Source organism: Protopterus annectens, chromosome 1.part0 (assembly GCF_019279795.1).
Source record: "Protopterus annectens isolate FY-2018-M chromosome 1.part0, PAN1.0, whole genome shotgun sequence".
In the NCBI taxonomy this organism is placed as follows: domain Eukaryota; kingdom Metazoa; phylum Chordata; order Ceratodontiformes; family Protopteridae; genus Protopterus; species Protopterus annectens.
In genome coordinates this window covers 835,648,455-835,675,305 of record NC_056725.1, presented here as the reverse complement: position 1 = coordinate 835,675,305, position 26,851 = coordinate 835,648,455, and the positions used below count along the sequence as shown (strand labels likewise).

General features: G+C 37.3%; 1 protein-coding gene across 2 annotated transcripts in view; it reads left to right on the top strand.

The window, feature by feature from the left end:
- Positions 1-25,603, top strand: part of LOC122794966 (calcium homeostasis modulator protein 5-like) — a 134,918-nt gene extending 109,315 nt beyond the window's left edge. Inside the window, exons 1-2 of one of the 2 annotated variants that reach the window (XM_044063566.1) lie at positions 22,958-23,215; positions 23,544-25,603. In XM_044063566.1, coding sequence (XP_043919501.1) covers positions 23,201-23,215; positions 23,544-23,909 — 381 coding nt within the window. In that variant the 5' untranslated portion in view covers positions 22,958-23,200 and the 3' untranslated portion in view covers positions 23,910-25,603. Of the gene's footprint in view, positions 1-22,957; positions 23,216-23,543 lie in introns of those variants that run through there. The other variant, XM_044063562.1, reaches the window with a different exon arrangement.
- The last annotated feature ends 1,248 nt before the right edge of the window (positions 25,604-26,851 follow it).

Sequence of the window (26,851 nt, the reverse complement as noted above, 5' to 3'; positions counted from 1 at the left end):
TTTAGCAAGCCAGAAAATGTCAAAAAGTAGGCAGCAAAGCAGTAAAACTTAACAAAAAATCAGAAGAAAATACTTAAAATCACAAAAGTGGCTCATTTTCTTCTCTCAGCATTTTCTCCCCTTGGTAGGTGCTTCAGCAACAACTAGCAAGCCTGAAAAGATGCCAAAACCATGAGGCAGCTGGGTTTTAAGAGAGACAGATCAAGGAGTTTAGAATTGACCCAAAATGGCCGATAAAACTACAGCTTCTAGGTAGTAACCACTCCTCCAGGGACAGGCAGGCTGTTCAGTGTTAACCACTCCCACTGGTGAACACAGAGACTTCCCTTTAGCCCAAGCAAGCACTGGCCTTCTAGAAACTTCCAAACAGTTCAGAACATCAAATCTGTAACTGAACTTTCTTAACTTTCAGAAAGTGGGAAAAAAGCAAGATTTTTCTTTTGTTTATTTTGTTCGTTTTGTTGTAGTTTAAAGGTAGCAGAGATACACAAGCAGCAAAATAATCACAATAGTGCAATAAATGACCCCACACTTGAGTGTTAGGCCAAAATCAGGTAAAATGCAGTTTTTAGAGAAAAAACGATTTTAAATTAAGTGCAACACAGGAAATGCAGTAAACAGGCTCTAGATGTGTTCCAAGTACTGTTACTGTTACAGATATAAATGTTAGCAAGCCGGAAAATGCCAAAAAGTAGGTGGCAAAGCAGTAAAACTTAGCAAAAAATCAGAAGAAAATACTTAAAATCACAAAAGTGGCTCCTTTTCTTTTCTCAGCATTTTCTCCCCTTGGTAGGTGTTTCAGCAACAACTAGCAAGCCTGAAAAGACCATTTATTTGCTTTAAGGACCAGTTGTCAATATACTTCCCTATATTCTATTTGGGTCTCCTAAGACCCCCCTCTATCATCCATTTGTACTTCTTCCAACACAAAAAAGTAAAAGATGCCTCCTCACACATTTGTGTATGTTTATATAATACATTCCTATTATTGTCTTTCTTAATGTTATAAATATGCTCATAAATTCTCCTTTTCAAACACCTTTCTGTTTTTCCTTTATAAAATCCTTCACATTTTCCACATAAGGCAATGTAAACTAATCCCTTTGAGTCACAATTGGAGTACCCTTTCACTGTAATATATCGCTTCCTGCTAGAGATATATATTTCTGATTTATTGGATATATATGAACATTGTGGACAAGCTCCACATTTGTATGTCCCCACTTTCTTATTCCCTTTACTAAAACTTTTCTTTTCTAAAATGTTCTCAATACATTTAACTTTTCTAAAAACAAATTTCAAGAGGTAGTCAAACTTTATATTAAAATCCGACAGTTTGCCAAATCTATTCCATTCTTCTTTAAGGACTTCTGTAATGATGCCAGCATCCCCACTATAGTCTAACACAAAAATGTTTTCAAGCCTATTCTCCATAACATTTTCAAACAACAGTTATTCAAATAAGATGGTACCTCTTCTTTTTTACCTGGTAAATAATCTTTGCTTAAATAATAATTCTTTAATTTTCTCTTGATTCTTTTCAATAATTCTCTATTCTGTCACATAATATTCTCTGGCTTTCCTTTCCAAATCCTTTAAAACATCTGTACACATTTCTAAAAGTTATTTTTTTCTACTTTTCTTATATCTGACTGCCATTCTGAAAAAGCATGTTTTATATATTTCTTTCAAAGCTAGTTACCACTTAGACCAGTTTTATAACATACTCTAATGGAAACATAATATTTCCATAAGCATATACTTTTTTCTATTTTCATCCCATAATTCTTTGTTTATTCTTTTATTTCTTTCTCCAGTCTGATATACTCCTTATTTTCTTGTATTTCTATCTATATGGCTGAATGATCTGAAAAGACTATTACAAGTATATCTCCCTTAGCTATATTTAAACCTTGTGATATAATAAAATAACCCATTTCCAAGATATATATATATATATATATATATATATATATATATATATATATATATATATATATATATATATAAAACTCCACAAATTATTATTCAAAATCTTTAAATTGCCATATTTTATAACTTCAAAAAACTTCAAACATATTTTTCTCTCTTCCGTTTTTCCTCTCAAATCACAATTAAAATATTCCATTAATATTATATTCATATTACTACATAATCCAAACTTTTATGAAATAAATGTTCCCCTTCTTTACTTGTAACATAGGCATATAATGCTACAATTCTATATACCTGATTATGACATCTGAGATCTACAATAGTTAATCTTCCCATCATTGCCAGTGTTATGTTCAATATTTGCAGTGGCTTTCTACAAAGGATAACTATGCCTGAACATAGCTCATTTCCAACATTCTATATTGCATCTCCTCTCCAAGGTTTATTTGTTTGTAATGTCTCTTCTTGTGTCAAAAATCTTACATCTTCCAATATTATTGTATCAACATCCCACTTACTACACCAATTTAGGATGCCTATTCTTCTACTTATATGTTTGATACTATTTACATTTACTGAAAGCTCTCTAAAGTTGCCATTATGTCTATGCTGTATCTTACTAGAAATTGTGTAAATTTGAAGTATTTATTTCATTTGTGTTATCCATTTCCTTTCTTATTCTCTTTTGTACTTATCCCTTTAAAATTTATTTTTCCGTCTCTAACTCTCTTTTGCCAATATAATTATTTGTACCTTTCACTATTTTCCAGTTTATATCTTCCTTATCACTTATTTCAGAACTTTCTTCAATATTACCTTCTGTTTCACCTTTTCTCTTTATCCTTACCTTTATTTTCCCTGCTTTATATTGCTTTCCTGCTTCCTCTTTATCTTTAACTGGCACTGTTTCTTCTGTGTGTATACTACCCTCACTTTTGTTTTCTTCTTCATCCTTTATCTCTAGATTAAAATCCATCTATAAATGCCAAATTCTGTTACATTTATAACATTTCAGTTCAGACTTTTCTGCATTTTGACCTGTTTCCCCACAAATATAATATTTCCTCTTATCACAGTTACTTATCAAATTATCTTCTTTTCACAGGGGAAAAAACATATTTTTGTTGTCCCCAATATTTTATACCTTCTTTACCTTCTACATTTATCTTACTAGGGATAAGAACAATTTTTTCTTACTATGTTTTCAGTACAATATGACAATTCTATCTCCCATCCATAATCCTCTGTTGTCATAGACTTTGCTAATGCCCATAACTTCTTTATAAAGTTTGCTTAAATGTCTGTTTAAAGTCTGTTTTTCAACTTAAATTTGAAATTTTATATGTATTTTATTTTTGTTTCTCCGTGAACTGCTGTAACCACATAACAATTTCATAGATTACATATCTTTTTCTTTGTATACTCCCCCCAAAACTTTCCAGAACAGAACCAGTCTCAAAAATAATGTTACAAAATGCCTCTTTATGGATAACAATAAAAGCTCTTACCTCCTGAGCCTTCACTCCCAATGGGACCATTAAATTAGCCCAAATGTCATAGCTGTCCATTTTTTTCTTATTTGTTCTAAATTCTCACCATAAATTTCCTTTGATTGTTGACATTTCTTTTTGTCTGTTCAACAGTCATCACTTTCCCTGCTATTTCTGTAACATCATTGCCATATAATGTCTTTGTCTAGCAATCTTCTTTCAAAACAGCTTCCAGTTCCAAGGATTGAATATTGTCCTTAATTTAACCATATGAAACATCTTTTCCAGTATCTTGCTCTGTCTGCAATAACAATTCACCCAAAATATCATCTTGTAATTCTCCCAACTGGAGGGTTGTAATAACAGATCCATCACTGCTTTGAACATTTGCTTCTGATAAAACACCAAATTATGCTGAAGCAGCTCCTCAGAATCTTGCAGAGCTTCAAACACTGCACCAACATTCACCTCTGAACTATCCACCATCTTGGATCTCCTTGAGTGCTGTTCTCCCAGCCACCACTGCACTAGGAGTGGAACAAGCACTCTCCTAATTAGTTGGCAAGGTTCCCTGGCCAAATTTCCCCAAGTAGAATAATTACTACCTTGGGTATTTCCTGCAAAGAGGCTGTTAGCTTAGTGGGACTAACCTGGTCAACAAATGATAAATCAAAACATGACACTTGTATCACTTTTAAATTCTTTGTACCATTTTATCACTAATATCCTTCTGTCAAAATTCTGTAAACTGTTCACATTCAAAGACAGTAAAAAATATACTTTCCTTTTTCTGTTCCAAACTCTCTTATTAACACCAAATTCTTCCTTTTTAACACCACTCCCTTTCCCCCTATTAAACCCTCTTTTTGTATATCATTGGCCCCTGGAGCATCTTCTGTAAAATTGAAAACTCATGTTCCTAAACTAGATTTTGACTACAGCCTGAAAAATCCCCATTTTCTCCCTTGCCCGCAGATTTACTACCTGAATCATCTGCTTTTATTCTTTCTTCCAAACTTGTTCATGCTAATGTATACCTTTATTTACTTACTCTTCTATATACATTTTTTCACCTTTCTGCTCAAGGCTCCCTTCTCATCCCCCATTTCTTTCCTCAAAAACAAAACAGCCAGCATCCCTGTTTATTGTATGTTATACGTGCTTGTTTGCAGTCTCTTGCTAAATGGCTTATCTCATCACAAACATCCCATTTTAGGACAGTAACAAACTAAACATGATTCACTAGCACAAAAATTTTTTTTTGGTTGGCACTGTTCCTATTATGTTACAAGCAATGTGTTTAAAAGCAATATTTTCAACATGCAGTGTTGTCCACATTTCCCATGCTTAGTCCAAACACTGTTCACAATGGAGCTTTTAACAGAATATATATTTTTTTGCAAACAGATGAAAAATGCATAACGATATCTTTTTCTTCTAGTACATCATTTCAAAATTGTTCAGCTATTCATTCTATTTCTCCATGGCCGTGAAAAGAAACACAAATTTATATTATATTCAAGTATAGTCCTACATCAATTCTGCAAATTAAAAGTCAGTAAACAAAAATTTTCCTTTCCCAAATGTGCTATTGATCAAACATCTGCTGCGGAAAAACATTAAATTATTTAATCTCAAATGTAATGTCTGTTTATCTTTAGTTATGTGTCTCTAATTATCCAAACAATAGGTTTCAGTCTTTTATCCAGCTTTTCCTGAAGTCTTTTGTTAGTTTCTGACATATCGGCTGTAACATGCACATGGCTCCTTCTTAGAAGAGCAGCTCTGCATGAATTGACGTCATCTTGGACTTGTCTATGTCTAGTCTCCTCAGGTTCTTGTCCTTCTTCACTTAGTTCTGACTCACACAGTTCTTCCTCTGTGCACTTCCCTACTGCCTGTGACCATGACAAAATCTCAGCTCCAATTGCCTCACCTTCTATCATTTTTTGAGTGCAATCACCCAGACCTCCTGAATTCTAAACATTAAGTATGCATCCATTTTGTGGTGAACCCACTGCAGACAACAGCCTCTATAACTTCTGTCTCTTTCATGATCCCCTCCATTTTATCATGGCAGAACTCTAGTGCACCCTTAGTGAATCATAAAAGAGTAGGGGAAACCCCCTCAAGCCCTGTCCAAAATTCCCCTTCTCCATATGAATACCATCTCAGGTCTCCTCCATACCTCTCAACCTCTTAGGGCATGCAATCTGGACAAAGCCATAAATAAAAGTGGGGCAAAGGCCCAAAAATAGGGACAATTTTTAAATATTGCTCTTACAAACTTAGAAAGTTGATGGAATAACAGGCTTTTCCATTAGCACAGATTTTCTGAAGGGTATGAAGTCTGAAACTCAAATGTCTGTCATTATTTTCCAACTTCAGTCCTTAATGATTTGCCATTAATTTGCCAGAAAAAAACACAATTTTATGAAAAACGGATCAAAATATGAGGGAAAAATCTGGATATTCTGTGAAAATCTGCACAGCTGAGAGGTAAGGTCTTGTCTAAATAGAAGTCGATAGCCTAATGGATCTACCGTAGTCAACAAAGTACAAACAAATAAATTAATAATCAGTAAATAAATATTGCCCCTTGTGTCTGTCAGTGCAGTCTGGCTTCTAGAGTTCAGATTATCATAAGTACCATACTGGGAAAATTTAACTACTTTTTGCTATTATTTGTGAGGTAGTCTATTTTCGTTTTCAGGCATCAGGGTTAGACATCAGGTCTTAACTAGGAAGTTAATTTTGTAGAGGGTAGAATATAAATCCCTCATAAAGATTTCCATAGTAAATGTGTATTCTGTTAGGGCCTGTGTACAACATGCCTAATTATGCCCATTGTGCTAGATTTAAAAACAGTATAATCAAGCAGAGAGCAAAAGCTCAGTGTGGTGTCAGATTCAACATGACACATTCCTAATCCATAAATGTAGCACTCTGCTCGATGAAGGAACCTGGTGTGATCCTACCAGATGCTGCCACACTCTTTGATATAGGCCCATCCTCCTGAGCTGGAATCACTCTGTTGCCAGTCCAGGGGCTTCTACACTGCCCTCAGATTCCTAGGTCCAAATTATAATTAGTGAGGAAGGGGCTAGTGCCCCCTCATTGTTAGTCCACAATGATGTTAGCAGTACTTTAAATGAGGTCTCAGATGCCCACCTCCAACCTCAGTCATAGAAGGTGGTCCCATATCCAAACCTAGGGTAACACAGTCCAAGCCACGGTGGATATCTGCCAGCGTATCACAGCCTGTGTCAGGCAGGCCCTGATTTCCTTCCTTATCCAAGGCCTCATTGCAAAAAGAATTTCAGGTTGGCCCAACACTATGTGCAAATTCAGAAAATGGGGCTGTCAGCCTCAGCAGAAAAATTATTGTTGCGAGTCACTTTTCTTAAAATGAAAATGAAATCCTTACCTCTTATGAACTGTTATACCTCTAACCAAGAAGAAGATGAATTAGCTTATGTAATCCAAATGCCCTGTCCTCCCACCTGAATGAGTCTGACTCTAAAGACATCTTTTTTTCTGTATCTCTACAGGAGTATATCTCATTTGGGGAAGCCCATCATAGAATAAGAAACAACTTGAAAATGTATTTATTTATTTATTTATTTATTTATTTATTTATTTATTTATTGATGCAATTGAATTTGTTTACCAGGGTATGGCACTGCTCAATTCTAACCAACTTCAGTCTCAGCCCAGAAGGATATGGAGTTATCCATGATCCAGATACATTACAGGAAGCCTCTGCACCTGCCCGAACTCAAGCCATTAGATATGTCTTCAGTCATAGTAGCTCTAGAGATTGCTTTTGCTATTGCATCATTGCAGTTGGATTCCCAATCCCCTCATGTTAGAAAACTTGACCATTTTAACAAAGTTAATAGTTCTCATAAGTACCTTTATGAAAATTCTTTGGAGGAGCCAACTGTGGTGTCCTCAAATTCCTGCAAGGGAACTACTGATGCTTCTTCCAGCAATACATTTCACAATGACAAAGACAGCAGAGAAGGGATTTAAAAACTGCAGCAGAAAAGTCCATGAAGCATCTTTTGCATTACTCATCTCCTAGATATAGAAGAAATTATCTCACAAGGGCTGGGTAGCCTACCCAAAGCAAATCAGAGGGGAAGCAACCAAAGGGGAAAGATGAACACTAAAAGAGGAGATAGCAAGCAGTCTATAGAGGGACGCCAGGGGGTGGCTTTTAAGGCTGAGACTATGATATGGAACAGCTATGACTCATCCAAGCTCAATTCTTTCCCATACCCACCCCCCAAAACTTCACCTCTACCTGGCTTCCCCCTTCTTCCCCCCACCCACACCTTTCACGAGAAAAGAGAGGGGTCATCTAGGAATCTTCATGCAATGGAAGACCATCACTCAAGATGTAGTAGATGTGCATTCTATTAGGGGCTGAGGACAATATGCCTAATTGTCACCATTGTGCCAAATTTAACAAAATTATGATCAAGAAGAAAACAAAATATATTTAAATCAGAAGAAATCATGTTTCTAGACTCATCAGCCAGAACTACCACTGATGTTCTGCTGAAACAAAGTAGCACTCAGACATGTACCCTATAGTGAAGAAATATCAGGAGGCTGATGACAGACCCTCAGAGTCCAAAGGCTCCCATGTTCTCAATGGTGCCATATTCAGCAAGTCACTTTTTCCATCCATGAATTTAGCATTTGGGTCTATCAAGGGCTCTGGTATTCAAATTCTAAAACACAAACTGATGCTACATCTTGTAAATGAAGCACAATTCTTGGGTGTTCATAGGTTCATACCCTCAGGTTCATGAACCCTGAGGTACTCCACTTGTCACTTGTCTGGAGCTGGATTTGGAGTCAGCTACTTTTACAGTGTGGGTTCTGTCAGTAAGCCAGTTGGCAACACATCAAGTGACGTAGGAATTAATGCCCAACTTAGTAAGTTTATCTATGATTCCAGGGTGGGGGATGGTGTCAAAGGCCTTGGTGAGGTCCAGATAGGCTGTGTGGACTGCCTTACCCTTGTCCACGGCTCTGGAGACTGATTCGAAGAAGTCAATAAGGTTCAGGAGACAAGACTGGCCCTTCACAAACCCAAACTGGGTGGGGTCCAGTGTTTTAAGGTTGCCAATATCTTCATTGATCAGTTCCATGATAATACGTTCCATGGTCTTGCAGATCAGGCTCGTCAGACTGATGGGGCAGTAGTTCCCAGGATCCAAGGTGGATCCCCCCTTGTGGAGTGGGATAAATGTAACTGTGCGCCACTCAGTGGGCACGAAGCCTGAGGTGAGGGTATGATTAAACATGACACTAAGGTGAGGTGCCAGTTCATTTTGTAGTTCATGTAGCTTCCCCCTGTTAGGATGGGGGGGTATAGAGACAATACCAGCAGGAGGAGAAGGTGGAGGAAAAGGAACAGACTTTTACTCCAAATTACTCCAAGCTCCAAAAAACAGGTCCATCTCAGATATGTCAATACTGAACACGTCAAAGCTGAGTAACAAAAAAAAAAGAAGCTTTTCTGCTCTGAAACTGTAACAAACCCATTGCTGCACACCAGACCCTACTCAGTCATGGTACAAATGCGTTATCCGCATTCATTTCTGAATGTTAGTGCTGCACTTTTACATCATACGCACCTTATGATTGTGCCCCTAACACCTTTGCCTTCACCCCCACCCTAGATAGCCCTCTGCTTGGACATAGCTTCAGGATACACACAGGAGAACTGAGTACCAAACGGGCCAGGGAGAACAACCTCAGGAGAATACATCAGTATAAAAGAGATGGCAGCATTATTTGTAGCAATCAAAACATACAAGTTTATTTTGCAGCAGGTGATCTTGCACTTTCTTACAGATAACACCACACTGATGTGGTACATCAATAAACCCATAGTGATACACTCCTACATGTTGCACAGACTAGCAGTGGAAGCATTGGATCTACCCCATGAGCCTGAATTAACCCTAAGGGCATCTTACGTCCCATTTTGTAAAAATTGTTAAGAGATCAGCTGAGCTGGAATGATACAAAATTGTTCCATCAACAGAAATTTCAAAGAATTTGTTGTTGTTATTATGTTGGCAACAGATTAGGGCGGCCACGGTGGTGCAGTGGTTAGCATTGTCACCTCACAGCAAGAGGTTCTCCAGTTAAATCCTTGGCTGGGGTGCCTTCAGTGCAGAGTCTGCATGTCCTTCCTGTGGTCATGTGGGTTTCCTCCGGGTGCTCCGGTTTCCTCCCACATCCCAAAGACATGCTGCAGGTGGATTGAACGCTCTAAATTGGCCCTAGGTGTGAGTGCGTGTGTGTGTGCCTTCTGTGGAAGGTTAGGCGCTGGGCTGGCAATTCGACACTTAAAACTCCACTAACAATCATGAGCGGACAGGTGATCCACTGTGGTGACCCCTAACTGGGAAAAAGCCAAAAGAAGAAGATTATGTTGGCAACAGATTAGACTGATATTTTGTTCATTTGTATAAGATGCTGTCCTGCTTCTAAAGTAGTATACTATGCTTGTGTTTGCATGCAAGCAAAGCCAAAAATATATGGACAACAAAGCTAAGAAGGTTATTCTAAATGGATTCTACAATATCTACAATGATGAGGATTTTCTGTGAGGTCTGCACTGTTAATGCCCCTGTAGACCACAGTGAAGGAAATTCTAATGGAAATTTATGTCAGAAAGGTCTGCAATGATGTTGATGGAAAAGTGAAGTGCGTGTTAACAATAAACTTGGCAAGGATGAAGCAGTAATTATACACAGGATGAATTAGTAGTTATACAAAGCATGAAGTGGTAGTTAAACAAAGGGAAAAGCGGTAGTTATTCAATGGATGAAGTGTAGTTATACAAAGGATGACGCAGTAGTTATACATATGACCACTTAGGTAAGAGAAGTACAAAGTAGAGCGTAAAGCGGAAATATTTGTCTGAATAAAGTGTACAGAGCAGACAAGTAGTTATATTCTAGGGTGGGGTGAAGGGAGCAGCCACACTGGGAACAAGGTGCTCAATCAGGACATGCCAATTGGATAGTCAGCATCACAGACATTCAGAAGTGCATTTTTGGTCAGAGTGAAGACCTTCAGTGTCAGGCAGTTGTTCCATTTCTAGCAAAGTTTAAAGTGAAAAGCATACATATTTTTTAGAGCTGAAAGCTGAAGATCTTATTTTATTTATTTATTTATTTTTTGCTCCTAAATGTTGAGTTGGGGAGCAACAGTTTGGGAAGCTGTACAGGGTACCAGAACAGCTCACTACATCTCTGCATGTGAGATGGCCTAGTGATTAACCCACATTGTGAGGAGATGCTAAAAAAGGGCTGTGAGGCTACAAAATGCAAAGGAGGTGCCATTATCAATAAGCAGTAGAAAGGTAGGGCTTATGTTCCTAGAGACATAGCTGGCCTTAGGCATAGGCCAACTAGGCAGCTGCCTAGGGCACCGCTACAGCAGGGGTGCTTTTCCAGTATTTATTTGGTGTAGGTAGACCAGGATGGGGGCACCAGATGGTGTGGTAGGGGGCACCATGGAGCCGTTTTGCCTAGGGCACCAGTTGACCTAAGGCCGCTCCTGCCTAGAGAAAATGGCAATGTAAATACTGTCTGCATTGCCTAAGCAGGAGCTTTATTTCCAGTTATAATGCACTTTGCTGTTCTTCTACTTTTTAAATTAACTGTAGAGAAGAACTGGAAAGAGAAAGATGATGCAGGCTAGAGTTTGCTCTTTTGAGAAAATAGGTTATTGTCTTGATTTGAGTACTTTGACATTACCAAGTGCACATTCCTGGGAGCTGTGATGGCTTAGTTAATTTTCATCATTAACCTATGAACTGTTCATTTGCTGACAGTTGTACAAATTACACTAGATGTATGTTTATGCTTTTCTGTTGGCCTGAGAGTCCCTTTCCAACTTTTTATGAATTTGCCTTAAAACACAGGAGTGTTCTTCCCCTTTCTCCCTGTCAGTGCAGGTATACCACAAGGCTCCATTCTCGGACCACTACTATTCAACATTTTCACTAACTGTTTTCATATTTCCTGCTCTCACTCCTCACTCAGACAATGCGCTAATAACTTGACTATCATCTCTACCTCTGACAATCTCTCTGACTGCCACTCACTCACCCAAAACTCCTTTCTCTCTGTCAAAAATTGGCTTACTTACAACCAACTCATACTCAATCCTAAAAAAACAAACTTGTCCTATTTCTTCCAAAATCCCTTTCTCATCATAAATCATCATGTACCATAACATCACGTAACAACATGGTCATAGACATTGAAACGCACACTAAACTATTGTGTGTGATCATTGACAACCAACTTAAATTCGATCCCCATATATTAAACTGTATAAAGAAGACACATCAAATACTTAGGCTGTTTTATAGAAATGAAAAATACCTCACAAAGTAATCCAGATTTTCTCTTGCCTATGCTTATCTTCTTCCCAGCCTTCTCTGTGCCTCTACTATCATGACCAACTTACAATCCTCTCTAAAGACCAACTTGAACTCATAACAAAGTTGCCAACTTCACTGCAAATCAACCCTGCAATTCTCACCACTGCCTTTCTTTACAAACTTTAAACTGGATAGAATTCTCCCATCAACTCTTACTTCCCCAACTGTCTGTTATTCACTCCATCTTAAACAAACCCTCCTTCTGCCCCAACATCTCTTCACTTATATCCCTATGTGACACCCCAACACTGGCCCACTAATCAAGGAACATCAATCCTCACCACTGGCAGCATTGGGAGATGTACACACCGGGAGGATGGCAACTACACACACAGTAAAGTACAATTTCCCTTAAGAGCACACAGAGACCACAGTCAGTCTGGGGCTGGTTTCTCCCTCTTTCTCCATTCCCCAATAGGACTTCCCACTGGCATAGCTATAGAGTTTAGATCTCAGCTGAGTGGCCAAGCCAAGACCTCCAGCACCCTCTCTGTCTAACTAGTGCTTTTTGTCCCTGCCCAAGTGGCTGACACACACACACACACACACACACACACACACACACACACACACACACACACACACACACACACACACACACACACTCTTTGACATTTGATTTATACACACACACACACACACACACACACACACACACACACACACACACACACACACACACACCTGGGAAAGGCTGGCACAGGTTTACTCATTATGCCCCCTTCTACAAAGACTATAAAGTAGTTTTCACTGCCACCAGCCACTACTTATCAGCTACTTTAAGGCCCTTAGCAAAGGGTGTCCAGTATTACTGTGTAATGTTGCTATTAATCCAAATGGTAGTTTGACCAAGAGCAAGGCAATTAGGAGTGGCCTGCACAGTGTCACCAGATAGATATGCCAGTACGCTAAGAGCTTAAATATCTCAAGACAGACCAGCCACAATTGAAAGGTTTAAATATATTTAATAATGAATAATAAAAGAACAAGACAATACTAAATTGTACTAAATACTACAATATAAATATGCATTCACATTGACATCAGAATTAAAAATTACAGGAAATATTTAAAGTAACATTGCAGGACAGTCTTAAATAAATACAGAAAACATCTAAGCTATATTTCACTATATTCCTAACTGAATCTAAGAGAAATCACTGTACCCTATTTAACTTACTTACAGCAAGCAAAGTGCAGAAGTGGTGAGTAGGTTTTCTGAGCTGATGCTCTCAGGTCAAAGACAAATACAAAATGCACAGTCTCTCTCTCAGAGACTTCTTAAATTAATATCAAGTATTACTGTTGGGATACTTGCAGCATGTCATCACTTTTTGTCATTTGACTATCCTAGGTGAAACCCCCCATTGCTAGAAACTACCAGCATTTAGCACCTCCCTGTGAAAAATACATAGCCCTCAGATCTTTGCAGATGCTGGAAGACATAAAACAATAAAACACATACAAGACAATGCAGAGGGCTCCTAGTTTTAGACATTCTGTTTCCTTATTGCATTGAAACTGAGAGATGACATATTTTGTTTATGGCCCAGCTATAAAGTAACTTAACCTCAACCATTCTTCTGAAGTTTTGCAAGTTAATCTCCTGTGTTTCAGTCTCCCTGTTAAACAGTTACAATAGTCTATAAAAATATCTCTTCAGAATGCAAGTCTATACAATATGACATACAGTTCTAATACATTTGTAACACAGGCATATGAATCATGTTATTATTCACAAAAGACACACAACCTCTTACAAAAGTCCACATAGCTGGGCTAGCAGTATCTCCTTTTTGTTACATTTCTATATAAATCATATTAATATTCACAAATGACATATAATTAGTTACAAAATTCCAGTTAGCTGGGCTGGCAGTATCTGTTTCCTATTAAACTGTATAAAGAAGACACATCAAACACTTGGGCTGCTTTATAGAAATAAAAAAATACCTCACAAATGACTCTAGACTTTCACTTGCCTATGTCTATCTTCTTCCCAGACTTCTCTATGCCTCTCCTATCATGACCAGCTTACAATCCTCTCTAAAGACCAGGCTTGAACTCACTTATAACAAAGTTGCCAGGTTCACTGCAAACCAACTCTGCAACTCTCACCACTACCTTTCTTTACAAACTTTAAACTGGCTAAAATTCTCCCATCAACTCTTACTCCTCCAATCGAGTATAGGGAGCTATGGTGGCAAATCACCACAAGGGTTAAATGAGAACATATCTATAGCTCCCTTGCTCAAATTAAGAGCTGCCAAGCTTTAGATCAAGTTACCCACACTCCTTATAAAACTAATTGAATAATACTTATAATATTGAGATTTTTTAGCCTTTTAACATCTAATTTTTGCATACAAAAAGTTTTTAAACAGTTTTTATGTAGACACACCATGTATTTGAAATAACTTTTTTAAAAAAGGAATGATTTTATAAGATTTAATGTTACCTGTTTCAGTATTAGTTTTTAACCTATGCTGGATTGCATTCTGTATAAAGGTCACTAGATGGAGCTATAGTACAATTTGTTTACTATACATTCAAGCTGAAATTTTTTTTTATCTGGTATAGCTATTTTTTAAATTTTAAGGTCATTTTGTAATGCTTAACTATTTTAAAGTTTGGTTTGACTTAAAGGATATACCTAAGTTCCCATTTTTTGGATCTTTTTAAGTCTTATTGGTATTTAAATTATTGAGTTCACATGCTCACTATATGCTTAATTGTCAAAGGATTAAAGTTTCCTTAAAAGTCATTGGATAATTAATTAATTGTTTTAACTGTTGAGAATATAAAAACTGTGTATTTTTTTTCAGTCTGCATCTGATGAAGTTCTTTAAACTAAAACGTATTTGTGAAGTTTGTTAAGCAATATTAATGTGGTTTGGTTCATTGGAATAAAGCTGCTTTTATTCATTTTGCGGCTGGATTTCCCTTATTTGGGTACCTTGGACTTTTTACTCCTCCAACTGTCTCTTATTCACTCCATCTTAAACAAACCCTTCTCCTGCCCCGCCATATGTTGCTTATATCCCTATACACCCCCACCCACTCTCTTTGGTGCTCTATCCAGTTTCTCTTAGCAATCCATAAGTCAAACAAACAATAGTACAAAACTTATATAGCTACTCAGTTGCACTGGCATAGAACAAACTCCCACTGAATATTAGAAATCTTCCCTACACTCAAAGCTTCAAAAAAGCATGAACAGAAACCTTACTAACATCTAGGATATCTACGTGCCAAAGCCCTAACTAACTCAATTACTGCCTTTCCCTCCACTTTTCATTGTACTCTCTTTTCTGTCCACTAACTACTCCCTTCAACTCCAATTGTCTTAACTCTTCTCAATTTACTCAGCTTGCTGACCTGCATTTCTCCATTCTCTGTTCGATACCTATAATTTCATTTTTGTACCCATCATTAATCGCTATTAACGTCTTCTCTTCTGCCTAGTGATGTACCACCATTGATTGAACTACATATTGCATATGTCTTCTGCCATAAACTTAATCAAAGTATGTGCATCATTTGTGTATTTAAAAACCTCTTGTAATTACTGTTATCTTCTGTTTGCAATTTTTTTTCTTATGGGGATACCCCCGGCCTCTGCTGAAAATGGGCTATCACTCAGTCAGACATACCCAGAGAACAAATGTCAGAATAAATAAATAAATACTGTGACCTGGAAAGCTTTTCTCTGATATATAACAATGTGGGAGTTAATCTTGTGTGTTCCTGGAGAGGACTAACATGTTTACTAATTTATTTTGACCATATTATCTGTTATTTGCTTGGTAATTGCTATTTTAATTATTTCTCTCTTTTGAGTATGGTACATAATGATTTGCAGAAACTGTTTTTGGTGCTCTCCAGACTGAGACCTCAGTACATTTATCCAGGCTGCTACCATATTGCTGGCATTCAGTAGACGTTGTTAGCAGTCTTGGGAAGTGGTCTCCACTGTCCATCTTCACCAGTACGTGCTTTTGGAAGTACTAAAAGCAGTGTAGATCAAACCAATAAATTCTGAACCACATCAAAGTCCACACCAGGAGAAACACAATGTGGCTCAGGAAACAATGAGAAACTTTCATTAAAAAACATTAAAAGTGAAATGCACAAGCTTTCACACTAGAAAATGTGCTTCAAAAGATGTAAAAACTAGTTAAAGGTAAGCAGAGCATTTAAAAAGTGATCAGATGATTTACTTAGCAGCATGAGAAAATGTTTTGTTTTTTTTTAATTTTGGGAAATCAAGGCTGAGAGATAGCATTTATCAAAAATAATTAATAATAATTAATAATAATAATAATAATAATAATAATAATAATAATAATAATAATAATTTTATCAAAAATAAGGCATCAAGTTCTGAGTAATGCATTAGTGAAATGTGCACGACAATGTTGCAGTACATGAATTTGTATTTAGAACGATTTAAAAAGTGATGGCAAGCCCTAGAGGTGAGCTAATTACATCTTGGACTGATTATCTGGAATATTACTGGATCACACTACTTCTGAATGACAAGCATCCTGAAATGAGTAGTACTGTCAGTATAAAATCAATTCTAAAACGTAAATGAATGTAAAAATGACTAAATCACTGTTTTAATTAATATCAGTTATGTAATATGTTCTGGCTTCTATCATCTGATTATTATTTAAATGTTGGACTACCTTTCATTAGTTTTTAGCATCAGACGAATCGCTGTTTATCAAAGTAAAACATGTACATTTTACTATTTTTAAAATTTTTAATAAATGTTTCTCTGTGTTTCCTGAACCACATTGTGTTTTAGCACCTTGGGGAAGCAACAATAAAGGTCTGGCATTTCTTTAGCCTCTTGAAATATGTCCATTAGTCAGTGTCCAATGGTCTGTTGAAGTTAGCTTGGCTGTTTCTTTGTGATTTATCTGCAGATCATCTGAGGAATATTCACATTTTAGAATCCTTACTATGTAGTGAAGAACAGCTGTATATAGGACATCAACTCTGCAATCATTTTTAGACGTCTTTTTACAACTTACATTCCCTTTCTTCACAAGTCCATTAGATCGACAGAAGAATAGCATATTGGGTACATGCTTAAACCCATATTTTGCTACATTCTCTTGAATGTGAAGAATATAGGAATTTTTTCTTTATTGTTTTGGAAAATATTTCTTATCCTATTAGAAGAAGGACTTGGGGGCTATTATTGGAACAAATAATTATATTGACAGCTTCTTTTAAATGCTGCATTTAAGCCAGGCATTAATGATCTGATTTCTATTGGTTGTGTTCTAAAAGCCAAGACAAATAGGTTATAAAATGATTAATTGCTAATAATGAATATAATGCATTATACATATTTTTATGCACATGTTTTTATTATTATTAAATCGCACCTGAGCTTTTTATAATAATCAGTTTGTATTTTTAGGATATGATTTTGTACTTTTTTGAAGATGCATATCTATTGTATTTATTGTTAGTTTAATTTATATTTCATTAAAGAAGAACCGCAGCCACAGACTCAAAAAACATGTTAATTTCATCATGTTTAGATGTTTCCAATATTTTAACAGCACTGTGGGACTCTTTACAGGTTTTTAAATATTTTATATGTAATTTCAGAGTCTGGCCACATGGGGTCTAGCATATTGATGAGAGTTCAAAAATGTTATAAACCTCCACGTATCCCAGAATGCAGTTTTTGTCCTTCACTCATTACATCACGCAGGCTTCAGTGTTCAGAAGCTACTGTGACTGCATTCATTTTGCATGCATACACTGGTGTCTTACCAATACTGCGGTGGTGGTGCTGCGGTAGCGTTGTCGCCTCACAGTAAGATGTTGTCCTGTTCGATTCTCAGCTAAAGCATCTTCTGTGTGGAGACATGCGTGAATGGGCGTACCTTCGTTGAAGGTTGTACGTCAGGGCTGGCAACTCGGCATGTAAAAATCTACTGCCAATCATTAGCGGACCGGAGTTCCGCTGTGGCGACCGCCAAAAGACAACAACAACAACAAAAACATAAAACTTAAGTGAAATTACATTTAAGTGACTAAAGTAAGAAAAGTACACTGCCCCATCAGTTTGTCTCTCTCCCCACTGTGTTCAGACTCAGAGAGGCATCCCAGTGGGAGTACATGTGCATCAGGGCTCAGTTCGGAGCCCACCTCTGTTCATACTGGTGAAGAGCTACATTAGTAAAGAGGTTACATGGGGCAGATCAGCAAAGCTGCTGTATGTGGACAACATGACATAAGTAGATTCTGGGCAAGAACTTCAGAAAATGATAGGTCAATGGCATTCAAAACTGAAGGCACGTGGAATGAAACTGAGTACAGATAAGACAGTTGCCATGGCAGTAAATGGGGGAAGCGGAAGAAGCTGAAAGTGGAGATACAATGGGAAGTAGAAGAATGGGTTAAAAACTTCAAGAGATTGGGAGGGGTGGTTGAGGAGAAGAGAAGTCTGAATGAGAAGGTCAAAGCTATTTTATTTATTTTTTATTTATTTTACATTTGTTGACTGGGCTAGTCTAGCTGGATATATTTCCATTTTCAGTAGAGGCCCGGGGAGAAAAGCTCCACACAGATATACAAAAGTATAAAATATTTTTACATGGTAAAATAAGGATTAATAAACAAAATAGAAACAGGTAGTTATTACATTCTAGATATAAAAACACTTGAGAAAAGTTACAGTAATCAGAATAATGCTTAAGAAAGCTAAAACAGATATAATACAGTAAGAGTTATGTACAATAGATATAAAAAAATACTTGAGAAACAGTAACAGTGAACAGAGTATTGCTTAATACAGCTAAAACAGATAGTAAGAGTTATGTACAATAGTTCATATCAGGTAGAAAGATTTAAATAATAAGTTGATTAGAGTTTAAATAATGTCAGTCTTATTTACAAGACAAAGCATGTAAATGCTTGGAAGCTTGGTAAGAAGAGGAAGAAACAGGGGTGAAGAGGATGGCTAGTCGGGGTTACTACAAGGGCATAGCCAGTGCATTTGGAGGTGTTTTCTAAGTTTTTGTTTAAAGAGTGGCAAGGATGTAATTAGAGTTAGTTCAGTGGGTAATAGGTTCCAGTTTTTTCCTGCTGTGTTGGTAAACAGAGAGTCACCAGCTGTATTATTTGACTTTGTTAAGCTAGCAAAGTTTGCTAGAAGAACGTAGGGAGTTCAGATTATTATATGGGACTAAGAGTTTTGAGAGTATAGGGGTATTATTGGGTTGGTAAAATATCTTGTGGCAATTGTGAGTTGGGGGATTATCAGATGGTTTTGGAATTCCAGCCAATTTAGTTGTCTAAGATTAGTACAGTGATGGGTTCTGAAGGGATTGCCAGTAGCGAATCTGGCAATGTTATTATACGAAGTGGCTAATTTGTTAAGGTTGGTTTTTCTTAAGGTTGGTAAATATAGGTGAAGCATACAGAAGGGTTGAGATTAGGTGGGAGTGAACGATCTTGGCTCTGGCTGCTGAGGTTAGAAAAGGTTTTATTCTGTATAAGGAGCCTATTTTTCTGTTTACTATTTTAATGGTGTTGTTTATATGGTAATCAAATGAGAGATTATTGTCAATGGTTATTCCTAGAAGTTTGGTGGTAGAGTCAGGGAGAATAACAGTACCATTATTTGAAGAGATTGAGAAGTCTAAGGGGGAGGACCTAGTAGTGGGTGTAAAGAGAAGGAGTTTTGTTTTTTTAGCAATGAGAAGGAGACAGCGTTTGGTAAACCATGTTTCTACAGTGTTGAAAACATCTTGAGTAAGAGAATATAGTTCAGATGGAGAGGCTGATGAGCATATTAGTGTGGAGTCATCTGCATATTGAATACAAGTGGCTTGAGGAATTGCTACTTTGAGATCATTAATAAATAATGAGAAGAGAAGTGGTCCAAGAATAGAGCCCTGAGGGACCCCGATGGTAACAGGTAAAAAGGATGAGACTTGATTTTCCCAGAGGACTGCTTGTTGCCTGTTGCTGAGGTATGATCTGAACCATTTAATGGCCAGAGAATCAAAGAAAAGAGATTCAAGAATATTGATTAAGCGGGTATGGTTTACCATGTCAAAAGCTTTAGAGAGGTCAATAAAGAGTGCAGAAGAGAGGAGGTATTTATTACGGTTTCTATTGATGGTATCTGTGAAGGATAGAAGGGCAGTAGTGGTACTATGTGATGGTCTAAAGCCATGTTGACAGTTTGCTATTAAGTTATGTTGAGAGAGATGGTGAGAAGTTGTTGGTGAATGCATTTTTCCATAATTTTTGCTAAGGGTGATGAGAGCAATTGGCCGATAGTTAGAGTAATCATTAGAGTTCCCACCTTTATGTAAGGAGATAATGTGGGAGATTTTCCAAACATCTGGGATGGTTCCTTCTTGGATTGTTCTATTTATAAGGATAGATATAGGGTAAGCAATTACCTTGGCTGCTTTATGGAGAAATTGGGAAGGAAGTTGGTCAGCAGATGGAGTACATGGCTTCAAGCTAGAAGCAGAAGATCTGTTGCCAACTGGCACAGGGGGTTGTGTGACACAAGAATGTCAAAGACATTGAAAGAAAAGTGTAGCAAACATAAATGCAAACACTACATCTGTACGGTACAGAAACCTTGGCAGTGAAGGCAGAGCAGTGAGGTAAATTAGAGGAAAGGGAGATGAAGTGCTTGATATGGGTGGTAGAATTCACACTGTGAGAGAGAAGAGGAGAAAAGGACATCAGTGCAGAAACAAAAGTAGTTTAATTTGAAGAGTGGGTCAAAGTGAACAGATTATGGTGGTTTATGTGCAGGAAAGAAGAACTGATTATGTGAAGAACATTTGGGAGAGACAAGAAGAGTGCAAAAAGGATGCAAGGATGTCCAGCAAAGATATAAATGGACTGTATGAGGGAACAAAGGTGGAATGGAGTGTTGTAGCATTTTATCTATGTACATAAGTAACTAAAAAATACCTAAAGCCCAGAGGCTGCTGCTGGTCTGCTTTCCTTCAAGGCTATATGGTTAAAAGAACGTAGTAATGTGCACTGGCTAGGTACAGCTCACTAAAGGTAAAACTATATGTTTGCCTTTGTAAAACCTGTGTTCTTGTACACTTAATAGTCAGAAGAGTCATATACTATCTCTGCAGCCATTAAAGATGTTTATTTGTGGTGACCATATGATGACAGACCAGTCAGCTTTCCATTTATAACTTATGTAAGTGGTTAGCCACACAGACTCTACCTGTCTTGCTCATACAAAGGCTACTTGAACTGGAACGGGAAGCAGATGAATAACTTGTAGAAGGAAAATTTTGAGACAGGCTATTATAACAAGTATTAAACATTCACATGCCCTAGCCAAAACACTGTCAACATGATTAAGAGCAGGAACATTCACACAATACACCCTTATCTTGAATGTTCACTTGAGTAAGATCTTTCACCGGAACACAAGTTACATACACAGGTATTCATACTTTCATATATACACACATACACTTACTCTCAGATACAAAAACATCTATTTTAAATCTCTGTCTGTCTCTCACACACACACACACACACACACACACACACACACACACACACACACACACACACCTACATTTTAGTTCATTTTATTATTTACTTTTTAGACATATTTAACTAATAGTTTAAGCCTCCTGGCCAGAGTGGGACCCTTCCCCCAGGAGACTATTTGTGCCATACTGCTCTGGGAGCGAGCTGACTGGCATCTGTGGAGTTGCACATTGCAAAAAAAAAAAGAAGAAGAAAAAAATGTGTGTGTGTGTGTGTGTGTGTGTGTGTGTGTGTGTGTTAATATATATATATATATATATATATATATATATATATAGAGCACACACAATAAAAATATAAAACATCTAAACTTCTTGAAACTCTACAGAACAGCAGGAAATAACAGGGGCACCAAGCAACCCTCTGTAACGCCAGTTTTTATATACTGCTCATACTATTATGGTATACAGAATACATTTTACATCGCCATTCAGTTAGCGACGGCCATGCAGACTGAAACTAAACTGTTTCTCTTGCTTACTACTTCAGTCATCAACAAATGCCTTATAAAATGCATGTAATCGGACAAAAAAAACAGAATTGGAAAATAAAAAAATTCTGCCAGAATCAGTACAGTTTAGAGGTATGAGCAGGTAACAGCTGGCCCAAAACATGATTACCATTGTGGAGACAGTAAGCAATGAATTCAAAAACAGAATGCATTGTCCAAGTACATTGCTTTTCCAGACAAAGTACAGTTTTCTGTTACATGGTGAACTCGCACCATGTGCTTTTCCACGTTTCCGCATTTTTGTTTTCAAAAAAAAAAAACCCAATGGAATTGAGAAACGTGTGTATTAAAGCACATGGTGCGAATAGACCAGCAGCATGCAAGGGCACACGGTAAAAACTTATATACATCAACAAAGCAGACAAACGACCACGTAAAACTCCTAGAGCAACAGGTCTGGATAAAGACACCTAATAGTATGGACAGTGAATATATTTCCCTAGCTAACTTACAAATTTGCTGCATTAGCCTGCAATTACCAAATGCAATACAGTGTGAAAATAAACACATCCTCAGCAGTTTCTAACTACAGACGTTAAATATTTGCCACTAATTTGCTAAAAAGCACAATTAATGTAAAACGATCTAAATATATGTCTAAAGACTCGAGTCATTCTGCGAAATCAGTGCAGTTTAGAGCCAGTGGAGCGTGCATTTAACTCAAATAAAGATAGGACAAATACTTTTTAAAATGCACCTTTGCAAAGCAAGGGAATGCAGAAAAAGAAACTAGGCTTGCAAGTAGTCCGTCGATACAAAGTAACCTACAGGATACAGTAGCAACAAAATGGAGGTTCCACAGAATGTTTTGCAGACTGGTAGGGATGGACAGCTGAGCTCTGACATCACAATAGGGATGGGTCATTGCTTATTTTTAATTGCATGCAAAATGGTAGTGCTGATGTCAGTTTGGTGGCAGGATCTTACAGACAACTACTGCTGGTTTGTAGCAGTCTTGACGTCAGAATTAAGAGACTGCCACAAGCTTTTCTACATCGTGATAACTTGTTTCTAAAAGTGTTAGCAAAATAGTACGGAACAGAATTGTGGTTTAGGAGAAAAACAGTTGAAATCATAATTTCTTTTAGCTGCATTTGCACATTTCCTAAAGCAGGATCAGGTTGTAAGGGGGAAAGGTGCTGGAATGTTGAGCAGGAACAAATAATATCCCATTGCTGTCCTTTAAATGACTTTACGATGCAATTTGATATGGTATATATATTTGGTAATACATTTTGTGTTCTATGCCTTTAAGAACTAAAGTTGGTTTTGGCACCAAATTTAATATTTAAATAATGGGAAATGTTTTTTAACTACTCTGATGAAGTTCTGAACTTTTATAGGAATGAAAGTGCTTGGTGATTAAACAGTTTTGTGACATCTATGGTGTGACATTTCTTTTTTGTTATTTTTTATGTTGCTATAGTACGCCTGTGTGGTTTGTCTCTTTTGGTTAATTTATTTAAACCTTAGTTTTCTTATTCCTCTAATTTTGATACATTTGAATCGCTAATCTCCTTTGCTGTCTTTTCGTTTCTAGGAAATCGGCTGGGGTCTTATGGCGTTCACAGCCATCGCTTTACTGCTCATCCTCTGCTGCTCTGCCTGCCGCTCTCACCTCAGATACCAGCAGGAGGTGTTTTGGGAAAAGTACAAAGAGAAAGAGATGGAATACTTCCAGCAGTTCTCTGAAGACTATGCTGCAAAACTGGCTGAACACAATCTGAGGAGTTTCTTTGAGAATAAAAAAACAGACTCTGTATCGCTGCCAAGTGACAAAGCATGGGACGAGATTTCAGCCTTGCACTGCTTTAACATGGCAAACCAGTACTACAGCTCATTACATCAGTATGTTGATGGCGAAAAGAAGGAAAACAACGAGGACATCCCATCAGCCTTAGCTTAAGAAGCATGTTGTTTACGTTCTTTACTCTGTTATCTATGCATCACATGGCCTGCTCATTTCATAGTAACGTTTACATTATCAGAGCTACTTTCACCGTTGATAGTAACTGCATTAGCATTCTCCTAAAAGCTTTTATTTCAAATTCACCATTAGATTCTGCATACATTTTTATCCAACCACTCGGTAAAACCACATGCTGTTCATATATATATATATATATATATATATATATATTTATGCACAAAAGCAGTCCAAGAACTCTTTGTTTTCTTGCTGACTTTAGACCAGACTTGACACATTTATTTCTGTTTCTTATGTAAGGTGAAAGGGGTGGATGGCATGATTCCAAGTAATCTTTGCAGTCAAAAAAATATTTTACAGTATAGTTTATTTTACAGGGATGTGGTAGATACTAGTGTGACTGGTGTGTAAGGTCACTAAGTCACTCAGCAGATGTAATTATTTTTAAGCAGCCATGCAGGAAACATGTTTTACTTCCACTGTCTAGTACTCGGTACTCAGACCTTTGAAAATTAGTGTCCCAGGAAAAAAAGATCAAAACAGCAGTCATTTTAGAAGGCAGATATATGTTTTCAGACAGCAAAATAAGAATACAAAACACAACCACTATATAGCACGTTGTGCTACTGTGAGTGACAGGAATGCCATTAACAGGGCTGCTGATGTGATCATACAGGGCTGTAATTACTATATATCATTCCATCATACATCTCTCCTATCTGAAGGGCTCACCCAGGAACATGTGGTTGAGGTGTTCAGGCAGACTCCTTCTGTGTGCAAACCACTGTGTGTATTGAACAGGTTTACTGCTTTGACTGTAGTTGACAAAACTAAGCAGAAGCTCTTTGTCTGCTCCAGTGACCATTTATGGTGGTTCTGAAACACACATTGAGCCCTAACTGAGCAGGCGTATCACATAGTTCAAGTCAATAAAACCACTCCAAGATGAAAGTGGAGTTAGCTTTTAGTTTGAATTCATATTCTAAAAGCAGCTAAGAGACTAATGTAATATGAATACCCATGTTCACACTATGCTCAGTATGTGCACAGGTGTTGTATTGCTCTATTCTGCGTATCATTCCATCATCACACCTTGTTTTATTTCTAATGCATGTGTCCATGTACACATCGTTCAACTATTTTTGTGCTGTTCCTGTTTCTGCATTTTCCACCCCTGTACTCTGCTCTTTCTGCTATTTGCACTCATGCACAAACAGTCTCTCCCTTTATGTATTCTACATTAATTCCATGCAGTAACTGATGTTATCTCCACTCATTGACTAGTATGAAATGGCTCAGTGCAGTCTTGTTGAAAAGCAACAGGCAGCCACTATGAAAATGTAGAAAACTCAGCAGTATTATACTGCAGAAATGTAATGTATAATCAAAGCCATGAAGATCAGACGTGCTGCAGACCTGGAGCAATCAGCAGTACGCCACGTGAATATACCCATTTACCTTCTATGCATTTTCAAAAATTCTTAGGAAAAAACGCAGAAAAGAAACAGGAGATTTAATAGTGTTGTCAGATTTTTAGGTGTGCTGGTAGTTTCATTGTCTGACTGGTTAAGTGCAGAGTTTGCAGTTTAAAAAATATTGTAATTGGCAATAGTTTTCTAGTGCTGACAAACATAGTAATAAGCAAAATATCATTAAAATGTTTTTGTCACTCATATTCTTTACTTTCTTTTCACATATTGAGCTGTGTTTGTTGTAATATTAGACTCTAGACAGACGTTTCATTTTGCACCTACCATAACTTCCCCAAACATTCATGCACATAAGCAGTACATTACTTAATCAACTAGGGAACCCCGTCATATGTTTTTTCAGAGCCACAAAGATGGGCTCACTTTGAAATAGGTAGCTGTGTAGGTCATTCAGTGTATTCTCTGTCTTATTATCCCCTTGTGTCCAGCCCATGACACAGGGCTCAATTCCAAAACACTTGCTGTCTGTTTAAACCGATTTGTATATAGACCATACATCGAAGTAAGTCACTTACACTGACAGCATCTCTTTTAGAATCTGGCCCACTGTGTTATGACCTGCTAAGCTGCCATGAAATTATTCTATCACAAGGCAGGATTTCACAGTTTATCATTCGAATTCCAGCTTTCTTTTGTTTTTGATTTTAAATGCTTGGAGTCATTCTCTTATTTCCTGTTCCATGGTGTATAGGAAGGGTTTTAAGAAGGCTGAATAGAAAGATTGGTGCAACGCTACTTTTGAACAGCAAAGGAATTAAACTATTTTGAATCCCGTAAATGCAAACTCTAAACATACCTTTGCTACCTTTTGGTATTTTGAACTACATTATGTGTAGCACAAAGCTTGTTTCATAGTATTCACTGAACACGGTGGCTGCCATTTACCAAGTCCTACCCGAACACTGTTTTGTTAATGTCCCCATGAGCAAGTCACCAAATGATGTTCACTATCACCTCATTGCAATAGCTGAAATTGTTGTCTGCATTTGGTTGTAACATGGAGGTACAGTAAACAACAATGAAAATCTGAGGTTAATATATTAACAGCTGAGTAGTGATCTACTTTGATTTGCAATGCTGGTCTGCAACTGTACTGTTAGCAATTTACCAATGCAGCTTGAAGATAACATTGTATTTAGATCATATCTTGAGTGCAACAGAGAGAATTTTTCCAAATACATTTCAGATGTGTTTCCTTCCTGTAGCAGCAGCAAACTTGCAAGTGCAATGAAAATCCCTCCATAAAATGTACCAGTAAGAAAATTATGCTGAGCATTTTGGACTAAACATTGCTAAGTGTGGAATGCATGCCTCACAGTTAAAATGATCCAACCCTTCATTTGTAATCCTGCTTGTTTAAAACAGTTTGGCACCACATCTCAGTTTAGTTAGCTTTCCGTACCACTCATAAATTCAATGTGCCATTATGGC